This window comes from Rhinatrema bivittatum, chromosome 1, assembly GCF_901001135.1.
Source record: "Rhinatrema bivittatum chromosome 1, aRhiBiv1.1, whole genome shotgun sequence".
Taxonomy (NCBI): Eukaryota; Metazoa; Chordata; class Amphibia; order Gymnophiona; family Rhinatrematidae; genus Rhinatrema; species Rhinatrema bivittatum.
The window spans coordinates 144,304,578-144,316,977 of record NC_042615.1 but is presented as its reverse complement, the minus strand read 5'-3'; the positions used below and the strand labels follow the sequence as shown (position 1 = coordinate 144,316,977).

Sequence of the window (12,400 nt, the reverse complement as noted above, 5' to 3'; positions counted from 1 at the left end):
TGGATGCCTAGTCTTCCAGTCTCTCAAGGTCCTCCTGCAATTTATTACAATCCGCTTGTGATTTAACTACTCTAAATAATTTTGTACCATCTGCAATCTGATCATCTCATTCACTGTTCCCCTTTCCAGATCATTTATAAATAAATTAAATAGCACTGGTCCAAGTACTGATCCCTGAGGCACTTCACTGTTTACCTTTCTCCACTGAGAAAAATAACCATTTAATCCTACTCTGTTTTCTGTCTTTTAACCAGTGTTAAATCTACAAAAGGACATTGACTTATCCCATGATTTTTCGATTACCTTAGGAGTCTCATGAGGTACTCTGTCAAATGCATTCTGAAAATCCAAATACATAATCTACTGGCTCACCTTTATCCACCTGATTATTAACCCCTTCAAAAAAAAAAACTGTAGCTGATTTGTGAAGCAAGACTTCCCTTGGGTAAATCCATACTGGCTGTGTTCCATTAAACCATGTCTATCTATATGTTCTGTGATTGTTTTTTTTAGAATAGTTTCTATGACTTTCCCAGAACTGAAGTCTCGCTCACTGATTTCTTCAGTTTGTCAATCTGGCCTACTACATCTTCCAGGTTCACCGTGATTTGGTTCAAATCATCTGAATCATCACCCTTGAAAAACAATTCCAGAATGAATATCTCCCAAACATCCTCATTAGTAAACACCGAAGCAAAGAATTAGTTTATTCTTTCCACGATAGCCTTATCTTCTCTAAGTGTTCCTTTAACCCCTCAATCATCTAATGGTCCTATCAAACTCCCTATTAGGTTTCCTGCTACAGATATATTTAAAAAGTTTTTATTATGAGATTTTGCCTCTAAGGCCACTTTTTTCAAATTGTCTCTTAGCCTGTCTTATCAACGTTTTACATTCAATTAACCAATGTTTATACTTTTTCCTATTTTGTTCAGATTGGATGCTTCTTCCAATTTTTGAAGTAAGTTCTTTTGGCTGAAATAGCCTCTTTCACCTTGCCTTTTAACCATGCTGACAATCATTTGGCCTTCCTTCCAATTTTTTTTTTTACTGTGAGGAATACAGCTGGACTGTGCTTCTAAAATGGCATTTTTAAAAAATTTTAACAATGTCCACACCTGTTGAACACCCAAACTTTGTTGCTGCACCTTTCAGGTTGGTTTTTGTTTTGGTTTTTTTTTTGGGGGGGGGGGGGGGGGGGGGGATTTTTCCTCATTTTATCAGTCTCATTTTTTAAAATTTAGTAATAGATCTGTAGATTTACTCACTGTCTTCTTCTTTAGTCATTAAATCAAATCTGATCATGCTAGGATAACTATTGACAAGTGGCCTCACCACTTAACTCACACCAAATCCTGCATTCCACTAAGAATTAGATCTAAAATGGCTCCCTCGTCTGTTCCTGAACCAATTGCTCCATTAATTTTACATAACATGTCCTATTATTACATTTACCCACTCAATATTGATGTAGCTAAAATCTCCCATTATTACTCTTTTGCCAACTTCCCTAATTTCTCTTAGCATTTTATTTTCCTTATCAGACATTGTTCTGACAGTGTTTGATTATGGACAAAGTTATCTGCTTGTTCTTCTGGATTTGTCGGCCGCATTCGATACAGTAGATCATCAAATTCTTCTTACTAGATTACAAGAAATAGGTCTCACAGATATTACTCTGAAATGGTTTACCTCTTTTTTAAACAGAACATTTACTGTAAAATCAAGAACAGTATATCTGATAATGTACAATTAACAGGAGTACTGCAGGGCTCATTATTAATGGCTACGCTTTTTAATATTTATTTACTTCCGCTGTGCCATTTACTATCTGGCTTTGGCCTAATTTATTTTATATACGCCGATGATATTCAAATTTTAATTCCTATACAGAAAGATTTAAATTCAACCTGTAAGCTAGCTGAGATGTATTTAAAAATAATTAGTCAATTATTAACACAAATGAAATTGATTTTAAATTTGGACAAAACTATGTTTATGGTATTGGAAAGGAAAAACATGACTACAGAGCAAAGAGTAATTACCTTCAACAACATTCAAAATTTTAAAATAGTTGATACAACACGAATTTAGGCTTATTTATAGACACTGAGCTAAATTTTAAAGCACATATTTCAAAAAAGGTAAAAGAAGGTTTTGCAAAACTAATGATGTTAAGACGTCTGAGATCATTATTATCCCAAGGGAATTTTAGATCTGTACTGCAAACTATGATATTCACTGGATTGGATTATTTTAAGTCAACGATGTTAGGCCTACCAAAATCAATGCTCCGCTCGCTACAAATACTAAAAATCCAGCAGCTCACATTTTAATAAAGACAAGGAAGAGAAACCATATCACTCCAATGTTGAAAGAACTACACTAGCTACCGATAGAGCAAAGAATAATATATAAAACATTATGTATTATACATAAGATTCTCTATGGTGAAATGATAGAATGGCTAAACCTACAATTAGATTGCACGTATCTCAGCAAGAACTAAGATCGGCAAATAAAGGCTGGTTAGAAATACCCACTAAAAAATCTGCGCATTTAAGTGAGGTGAGAGATTGCTCTTTATCAACTGCAGGGCCAAGATTGTGGAATAAATTGCCATCGGAACTGAGGCTCCAACAAGATAAAAAAAAAGATTTAGAAAAGAACTAAAAATGTGGCTTTTCTGACAGGCTTATGAGAATGATAGCCAAACCACAAACTGATCCACAAATCTTTTCTTTTTCTTTTATATAATTTTAAGTATTTTTTAAGTTTAGAACACCTTATCTATATTAAGCAAATTTGTAATATGTTGTAAGCTTTTACCTAAATTTTTTATGTATTTATTTCTGAATTTTACTGTAAACTGTAGCGATGGAATTTACTGTGCTTATTTAGTTACTTATTTACTGTGCTTATTTACTTATTTACTGTGTAAATAAATAAATAAATAAATAAATAAATAAATAGCATTTCATCGTCTGTCTAATCATTTTGGCCAAGTGGATGGCAGTATGCTCTTCCCCAACACACATGGGATTTCTACCCATAAAGATTCTACTGTGCATTTAGTCTCCTGGCATCCTATCACTGATATAATATTTACCCTGATATAGCACTATCCCATTGATTATCCTCTTTCCACCAGGTCTCAGATGCCAATTATGTCTATTTCTTCATTCAATGCTATATACACTAACTCCCTCATTGTACTTCTTAGAATGCTGAAACTGGCATACAGACATTTCAAACTATTAATTTTATTCATATTAACCTGCATATCAGTTGACAGGGATAATTTGGAATCGTTTAACTCAGGTGATTCTTTACTTATAAGCACATGGACTTTTGCTTTTATTAGAACCTCTCTCTTGGGATGCCCTAACTTCTGTTTCATTAGTATTTTTCAAAGATACCTCCCTCCAAACATGCGCTGCTGAGCGACTGTCAACTTTCCCCCTTGCTCTAGTTTAAAAACTGCTCTATCTGCATTTTAAAGGTTAGGGCCAGCAGCCTGGTTTCACCCTGCTTTAAGGTGCAGCCTGTCCTTTCATAAAAGACACATCCATCCCCTCAAAATTGCCCAGTTCCTTACAAAACTGAATTAATCTTCCCTGCACCATTGACTCATCCATGCAGTCAGACTTCAGAGCTCTGCCTGCCGCCTCTGGGACCTGTGCGTGGAACAGGTAGCATTTCAAAGAATGCTATTCTGGAGGTTCTGGATTTCAACTTTCTATGTAAAAGCCTAAACTTTGCTTACAGATCCTCCCTCCCACACCATCCTATGTCGCTGATGCCCACATGTACCATGACAGCCGGCTTCTCTCCAGCACAGTACAATCCTACCTAGGTGACACGTGAGATTCACCATCTTTGCACCATGTAGGCAAGTTACCAAGTGATGCTCACGTTCACCAGCTACCCAGCTATTCCTAATAACTGAATCACCAACTATTGGGCCGATGCAGTAAAGTGCGCTCAGGCTGAGCGCACTGTTATCCCCCGTTTGGCCGCACGTTTTCAATGCGCTATTTTTACCCCTTTTACAGCGATGGGTAATAGAGTGAACGCACAGCCAACCCCCCCCCCCCCCCCCCGAAACTAATAGCACCCGCAACATGCAAATGCATGTTGATCGGCCTATTAGTTATTGTCGTGTGATACAGAAAGTAAAATGTGCAGGGAAGCCACACATTTTACTCTCAAATTAATTTCGGCCGGCACCAGGAAAGTGTACAGAGAAGCAGAAGAAACTGCTTTTCTATACACCCTCCAACTTAATATCATAGAGATATTAAGTCGGAGGCCCCAAAAATTTAAAAAAAAAAATTTAAATCTGCCCGCGGCCTGCGGGTTGGAAGATGGACACTCAATTTTGCCGGCATCTGTTTTCCGAACCCGTGGCTGTCAGCGGGTTTGAGAACCGACGCCGGTAAAATTGAGCGTCGGCTGTCAAACCCGCTGACAGCCACCGCTTCTGTCAAAAAGGAAGTGCTAGGGACTCGCTAGTGTCCCTAGCACCTCCTTTTATCGCGGGCCCTAATTTGCATCCGGGCCGATACTGAATAGCGCGCCCAGGAGAGTGGCCTGTGCGCGAGTCGGGAGAGCAGGCGCTCGCCGGCTCTCCAGCGAGTTTTACTGTATCGGCCCGTATGATGGCTGACCTAACCCTTCCCTTCTGGGCAGTAGCACTGGGAAACTATCCTCAATGTGATAGGATAATTCATCATGTGGAGAACAGGTCCTTGCTACAGAATCACTTCCTGCTACAACAGGATGATGTACTCTGAACAAGTGACCTCCTCCTTCCAAGGCAGCACTGGGGCTGCCAGACTGGAGTTGGGCCTTGGTTGGCTACTATGTCCCTGAAGGCTTCCTCTAAATACCACTGTCTAGCTCAGCTCCTCCAGGTCTGTCACTCTAGCCTCCAGAGATTAGATTCATTCTCTGAGAACCAGGATCTCTTTGCACCAGGCGCGCACATACAGTTCTCACCATCCAGTAAAAAAATCAATCATGTCACAATGCATAAGAATGGAAGGTCCCTATCTCACAATAGGACTGCTGCCTTCATCTTAATATCGTTGAATTATTAGTTAGGTTTAGGTTGCTAAGAGAGTAGGGTTAAGTAAATTAGAATCCTTTAAATTTATGTGATGTACACTCTGCTAATCTGGAAGTGAGCTGAAAGAGTATAATTAAACTCTTAATAAGGCCTGGGCAATACAGTGTTTTAAATAACACCTTGATTTATTTTTAATGTGAAAGTATCTTTTGCCTATAGATCTTTTAAGACTTCTCATATGGCTTTTGACACAGCCCTTGCACCATTTTGATAGTCTCGCTGGACTCGCAGCTGTTGGATGGGTATAGTAATGAGCAGAGATTGTGAAACAAAGAGGGCAGCATATTGTATAGCTCAGCAAGGGCTATCCTAAAACCTAGTATGAATGTGCTTTATACGATGCTTCTCAAGCAGATACTCCTATAGAAATATTTTTTTTCTATATACAATATACAATTTTGTTTGGCAAAATGAGTGATTATTTTTAAGTTGTAAAGTTTTTAAAGTCCTGAATTTGGATGAATCAAGCCTTGTGTGATCACCAAAACTAGACAATAGTGCAATATCTCCTTTGTAAGAAAACAATCTAAGTTTTTGCTTTTATATGGTGCTCTCACCAGTTGTGGGAGATGGGTTATGAACATTTGCTAGACTTTAGTTAAGGTCTCACTTGTGCCTAATAGGAAATTTACAACCATCAACTACACTATATAGAAAGCTAGGTAAAATTCTAAGCAGTGTGATTAACTGCATCTCTGTGATATTTCAAAACTACTCGTGCAAAATAAAGAACATTCATTAAAAAAAAACATATACCTAAACTAGGATATGTTTAATATCTGTAAACATGAAACTTTGTTGCAACAGTATTCTTTCAAAGGTTTTGTACAGTGTACTACATTTTTACCTGCATAAACTGAAATGATGCTTCAAAGTCTTCAACAGGATACATTTTCACACGGAAGAACTTCATTCCCATAATCAAACTGATGATGCTCTGTACTACATGAGGACTTTGTTCTTTCTGTCGAAGCTCCTTTAATTCAGTCATAAACTTCTTCCTAACAGTCTGAAACCTAAATTTAACAATACATGATACATGATAATTAGTACTGCCATTGTTTGGATCAGCTAATTGACTATTTTCAATAAGTTTCCAGGTAACAAAGCAAAATTATTGGTATTAAATGTTTCAGGACTAAGATCCTTCATTAGGCAAAGAAAGGCCCTTAGTAACCTTGAAATCTTCTGTCTTAGACCAAGGTGTGCCTTTATGACATACCCCTTATACCAAGAGGGCTAATACACAGGGATGGTAACTTTAAAATGAGCGCATATGTGGGCACGCAGCCAAATACACAGGAATCTTATGTTGGCCACCCAAGTACATGCGCATGTCAAAATATGCCTAGCAGGTATGTGTGCTAATTTTAAGCATTTACACGAGCATCTGCTAACACATTTTCCTTAGGAATGGCTGACTATTACACATGCAAGTTAGGTAATTTTATAACATGTGCGCATGAACAAAATGACTGATTTAACCAGTTCGTCCACCAATTGCCCAATTGCTCTCTAAGTTATCAAGACCCCCCTGGATCTTTAGCCTACATCCCCCCCCCAATTTACCCAGATCCCTCACTCAGTCCATATTTGGCTATAAATATATATATTCAGACTTAAACCTAATAAATAGCAGAAGTAAATATACACAGGGAAGAGCTGTACTTCTGCTGTGTGTATATGTTGACTCCCTCAAGTAATGCTCCTGACCTGCTCCTTTTCTGCTTCCTTTTTTTTTTTTCTTTTTCTTTTTTTTTTTTTTTTTTTTTACGAGATCCTAGATATTACGAGATCCTAGATATCCAGATATTTGCACATTGGTATTTGTGCACAGATGTGCAAAATTTATAATACTGCCCTGGTTTCAATAAGCACTCATCTCCAACTTTTTGCATGCACAGTGCTTTTAAAATCTACTTTATAGTGAACTTGCAATATATAGAATACAAATAAATACAGACACATACCCTGCATTATTGCTTCATTGCTACAGAAAGAAGAGGATTGGATGCTGATGCCATAGTCCATTTGTGCACAAATGACCTTTGCTAGTTGCCAAGTCAGCATAAACAGGAGGAGGATAAGAAATTAGGTGAGGGTCTTGGGCAACAAGGAAGAACAGTAGCATTTTCTGAAGTATGGTAAGGAGAAGGATAGGCTATTCTGTGTAAGAATATTCAACACGTGGCTGAAGAGCTGGTGTTAAGAAGTTTTTAGATATCTTGCCAACTGAGGCAATATATGGATGTATACAAGACTATACCATAGAAATGGCCTGTATCTGTCTGTGAAAGGAACCAGGAGTTTTAACTAGATAAGGGAGGTGGGCAAATGGAATCATGCGTAAATCAGGTTGTCACCTCCAACAAAGTTATGGTTAAAAATACAAACGTGTGTATCTAACAAGACTGGGGGGGGGGGGGGGGGGGGGGGGGGGAGGTAAGAAAATGATATACCGAGTAAAGACAAAGGTAGGATGGAGGCAAATCAAAACATTGTTATTGTCACTGAAAGGCCATTCAATGAGTTACATGACTGGGATATGACCTTATTGTGCTATAATCTCTTCAGGTTATGAAACATCCAACAAACATATGTTCAGCATATGCGGAGGTGAAACGTATGCTGCATGAGAGGAAACTGCAATTTTGTTTTGTTTACTCAGCGAAACTGTTGATTAATATTAACATTCTGCTTGCTTGAAGGCACTAACAATATCAGTGTGATGGAAAATAACCAAAAGTGAGGGAGTGACTATGAAAGGTGTAAGGCAGCAAGCGCACTGCTTCAATGTCATCTAGTAGTTGGAAAGGAAATGCTCAGGGCTGCAGCATAAGCTCCCCAGAGAATGGAAAAGACTTAGGTAACAGCAGGTTTTTAGCCACTTGCAAAAGAGAAAAATAAATAAATAAATAATCGATAGAGCCAAGGAGGAAAAGAACTGAAATTTGTTGGGAAATAAGTGGAGGGAGAGAATCAATTAAATCATGGGAGAGAATCAGCATTGGGGAGGGAAGACTGTGCAACTATGAAAATGTGGACAAGATTTTAAACTGCAGTAATGGAAGAGATCAAACCTTTAGGAAAAAAAAAAGGAAAGAAAATGAAAACTCTTCTGGGAAGCAAAGCGATGGTCTCATAAAAGGGGGTAGAATATAGTGATAATAGTAGAGAACTGCCTGCAAGAATCCTGTACTTTCTGCAATGCAACTGACAATCGGAATAAAGTCAGCTGTAACAAATGGTGAAGGAGAGACAAGAATTATAGTAGAGCTTTCATAGGAGAAAGAGCTTAATAAGCACAGGGGGATGGAGGGGTGGGGGAGGCAGGGAGGCAAACATCCGTCAGCTAAGGGAGGGGAACGAAAAAAAGTCTTTCTTGGTGTTATTAGGGGAGAGGAAGGATGGAGGAGAAGGGAGTGAAGCGGGAATGTGGAAGGCAGGGTGAGAGAAGGGGAGTGAGGATGAGTCAATTTGGGTTAAGAATAGGATGAATCTTAGAGGTGGGGGTTATCTAAATTAAGCCCAAATTTTCAAAGGCCCGCGCCAAAAATCAGGGGTTATGTGCGCAGCTGAGCTTTGTGCGTGCTGTGTGCATTTTAGAACAGGCCCAGCCGCGTGCATAGCCCGTTACACACAGAAGTGCCGGGCACCTCCAAAGGGGCGGGCTGGGAGGCATGATCTGGGAAGGGAGGGGCAGGGCAGGACGGCAGTCAGCCAAGACAGCGACAATTAGCTGCTGTCCCAGAAAAGTGCACCCCGGCGGCCGGCCAGCACATGAAAAATACTTCTGCTCCGAAGGAGCAGTAAATAGAAAAATAAAAACATTTTGGGTAAATAGGTAGGGGTGAGATGGGAAAGGGAAGGAAAGTTAAGCAGGGGGGTAGGGAACTGGGGGGAGGCCCGATTGCATCGTCACATGTATTAATGGAAAATTCGGGCCCCCAGCACACACCGCCCGCACATGCGATTTTAAAATCCGGCACGCACGTACACATGGCCATCCGATTTTATAACATGCATGCGCTTGCACGTGTGCATATTATAAAATCCGTGCGTCCTTGTGTGTGCATCAGGAACCGTGCGCTGCTTTGAAAATTGATCCCTTAGAGTTTAACTTGGTTTATTGGGATAGTCATCTTTTCCTGCAATATAAGGGGTTGTAAATGGGATCCATAAAATGTGAAATGACTGAACTATCCAATTAAAGAACAAAAGTTAATACAAAAGCTTTGTAAAATGAATCCGCCAGTATTTTTTCTTCAGGAAACACACTGCCTAAAGAATTCTAATAAGTATAGGCTCAAAGCGAATTGGATCAAGGAATGCGATCTTCTGCTTATATCGGGGGAAAAAAGAAGGTGGTTGCAATTCTAATTGCAAAATCATATTTGTTGAGAAAAAAATCTGATTCTGAAGGAAGATATTTACTGCTAGTGGGAAAACATACTCAAGTCACATTGATGAACATGTATTCTCTGAATGAATCATCAGAAATCTTTTCTGGGAAACTTTGAGCTATTGTATGTGGAAGGAAGCCATAACAACAGGAGGGGACTATCATACTATCCTGGATCAAGTTTATGATAAGTTATGGGTTGAGCCCAATAAAGGTTGTGGGATGGGATTCACCAAATTCCTAAATAATAATATGGGAGACATTGGCTTGGCTGATGCCTGGCGCAAATGTAATCCGGTAAAAAAGGGACTACACATTTTATGCAGCCCTCCATAAATCTTATTCTAGAACTGACGTAGTTGAGTGGATGGGTGGATGAGTAGGAGTGTAAAGGAGTAAAATTGAGGCTGTTACAATCTGTGATTATGCACCAATAGTAATTGTTGTAGGACGCCACAGAAATCGGTAGAAGGACCTGAAAATTAAATATAACTATTTTAAAAGAGCCAGAAGTTTGTCAAGAAATAGAAAGATAGAAACATTTTCTGGAATTTAACAATAAACCAGGGGTAGATGTTAAGATGAAACGGGAGGCAACAATGAGGGGACATTTAATCTCAGTTTCTGATTACAGAACAATGAGGGAAAAAACAATCCAATTAGAAGACGATATTAAGCAGAAAGAGTAAGTATAAGAGAACAGGGAAAAAAATTAGAGAACACAGTAGTTTAAGGGTAATGTACAATGCTCTCTTGAATGATAAAACAGAATATTTAATAATGCTAATAAAACGTCACTTCTTTGAGAAAGATTTCCTCCTGTTTTGTTACCTAACAAAAAAATGTGAAAGGATTTTGTGTCCAGAGGAATCTGGGAAATTAAGGTAAAAGATATATAAACAAACACTCCCAGGCCAATGCAGAAACCTGAGCGTTAAAACTGTGAACTGCAATTTTATTTTAACTCCTGATGCAGTAAGCTAATGGTATGCAAATGCATCTGGAGTTTAAAAAAAAAAAAGCAGACTGCATCTACCTTATAAATGGGCCATGACCGAAGGCCCGCAAATGCGCAGTAGAGCACAGCTCTACTGCGCATGTGCGGGCAAGGACGTCGGTCTTAGCCAGCGTAAAAAAAAACAAAACATGGTGGCGTCGGGTGACAGCGGCAGCGGCGATGGCGGCGGCGGGTGGCAGCGGCGGCGTCGGGTGGCAGCGGCGGCGATGGCAGCGGCGGCCAGTAGCGAGGGAGGGAGGAGAGAGAGACTGAGTGGGAGGGAGGGAGGGACTGAGTGGGAGGGAGGGAGGGAGGGACTGAGTGAGGGGGAGGGAGGGAGGGACTGAGTGGGAGGGTGAGGGACTGAGTGAGGGAGGGACTGAGTGAGGGAGGGGGTGGGGAAGAGTGAGGGGAGAGGGAGAGGTGAGAGACAGGGATGTGAGTAAGTGGAAGGGTAAGAAGTTGTGGAGCAGAGAAAAGGAGTGGAGGAGGGCTGAGGGAGAGGGGATGGGATTGAGACAGGGTGGAGAGTGACTGAGGGAAGGGGAGAGAGGTGGGAGTGACTGAGGGAAGGGGAGGGAGGTGAGAGTGAGGGGAAGGAGGCAGTGGGAGACAGAGAGTGAGTAAGACTGAGGGGTGGGAAGGGGGTGAGTGACTGAGGGGAAGGGGGAATGAGGGAGAAAAAGTGTAGGAGGGTGCTGTTTTCGAAAATGGACCGAAAACAAAAATGTAATGTAGCCCGTTGTGACGGGCTTAACGGCTTGTGTAATATATTTTAACTCACATTTTTACTCAGAAGGGAGTAAGCGTCCCTGACAGGCATTTCATACAGTGGCAGCCACTGCTACTTAGCTAGATAAGTAGTGACTTATCTGGCAAGGTTCGGCACTGCCACTTAGCTGGATTAATCAGGCCAAGCAGTGGCAAACTGTAACAGCAGCGAACCTTGCCAGATAGCCAGATAAGTCAGTATTTTTTCCTGTTAAGTGGCAGTGGTTGCCTCCACTTACCCAGATGAGTACTTCTCTGTGAAGTGCTTTTGTCATTTCTTTTTTTGTTTTGTTTTTTTTCTTCAGGTTTTAAGTGCTAACGTGTAGTGCTGGAAACATAACTATCTCTGACAGTGGAATTAAGTTTCCAGCACCAAGAAAATGCTGACTGGGCCATGTAGTATTCTGCATCGGGGAGTAATGATTAATGTCCTCATTTGCATGGGATTTCCATGTCAGGGTACTAAGTAGTACTCCCACTTTAGAATGCTCAGTGAGTGTACAATTCCTTGCTGCACTGGCAGTAAAGTTTATGCTAACAAAATGAGCATTTAAATGCGGGCAAAGCAGTGCCAGAACATACCTTTCTGCAACAAGCTGTCCAGGAGATATGGCAGAAGCTTTCAAAAGGTTCTATAATGAGTTGTATAGCTCACAGGGTACAAGCAAAGTGGAAAAAATGCATGGGATTCTAAAAAAGGCACATTTGCCCAAGCTTAGAGATATGGATAAGGAAAGATTTGAAGTGCCATTTACCTTTTTAGAACAATTCAAAGCCATAAAAACATTAAAAGCTGAGAAAGCATGTGGGAATGATAGCTTTGGAATAAAATACTATTAAAAAGTTCATATACAAACAGACCCTTTTTCTTGGTAAAGCTATTTCAAAATATATTAGTTACAAGCCAGCTCCCTAAAACAATACATAAGGTGACCATGATTAATTCATAAAGTTGATTGTACCTATATCATTAATAAATACAGACATGAAGATTTTTGCCAAAATATTAGCAAACAGAGTAGAGCAATTCATGGTAAAACTATTTCACAGGGATCACACTCATTTATCTTGGGAAGATATTCCAGTGATAATATGCTGA

At 40.0% G+C, this 12,400-nt stretch overlaps 1 protein-coding gene across 11 annotated transcripts in view; it reads right to left on the bottom strand.

Annotated features, from left to right (window-relative positions):
* FRYL (FRY like transcription coactivator) overlaps nt 1-12,400 on the bottom strand; it is a 978,233-nt gene that overhangs the window by 474,729 nt on the left and 491,104 nt on the right. For all 11 annotated transcript variants that reach the window (XM_029588005.1, XM_029588013.1, XM_029587996.1 and 8 more), the window contains one exon: nt 5,979-6,147. In XM_029588005.1, the coding sequence (XP_029443865.1) occupies nt 5,979-6,147 (169 nt within the window). The remainder of the gene's footprint in view (nt 1-5,978; nt 6,148-12,400) is intronic.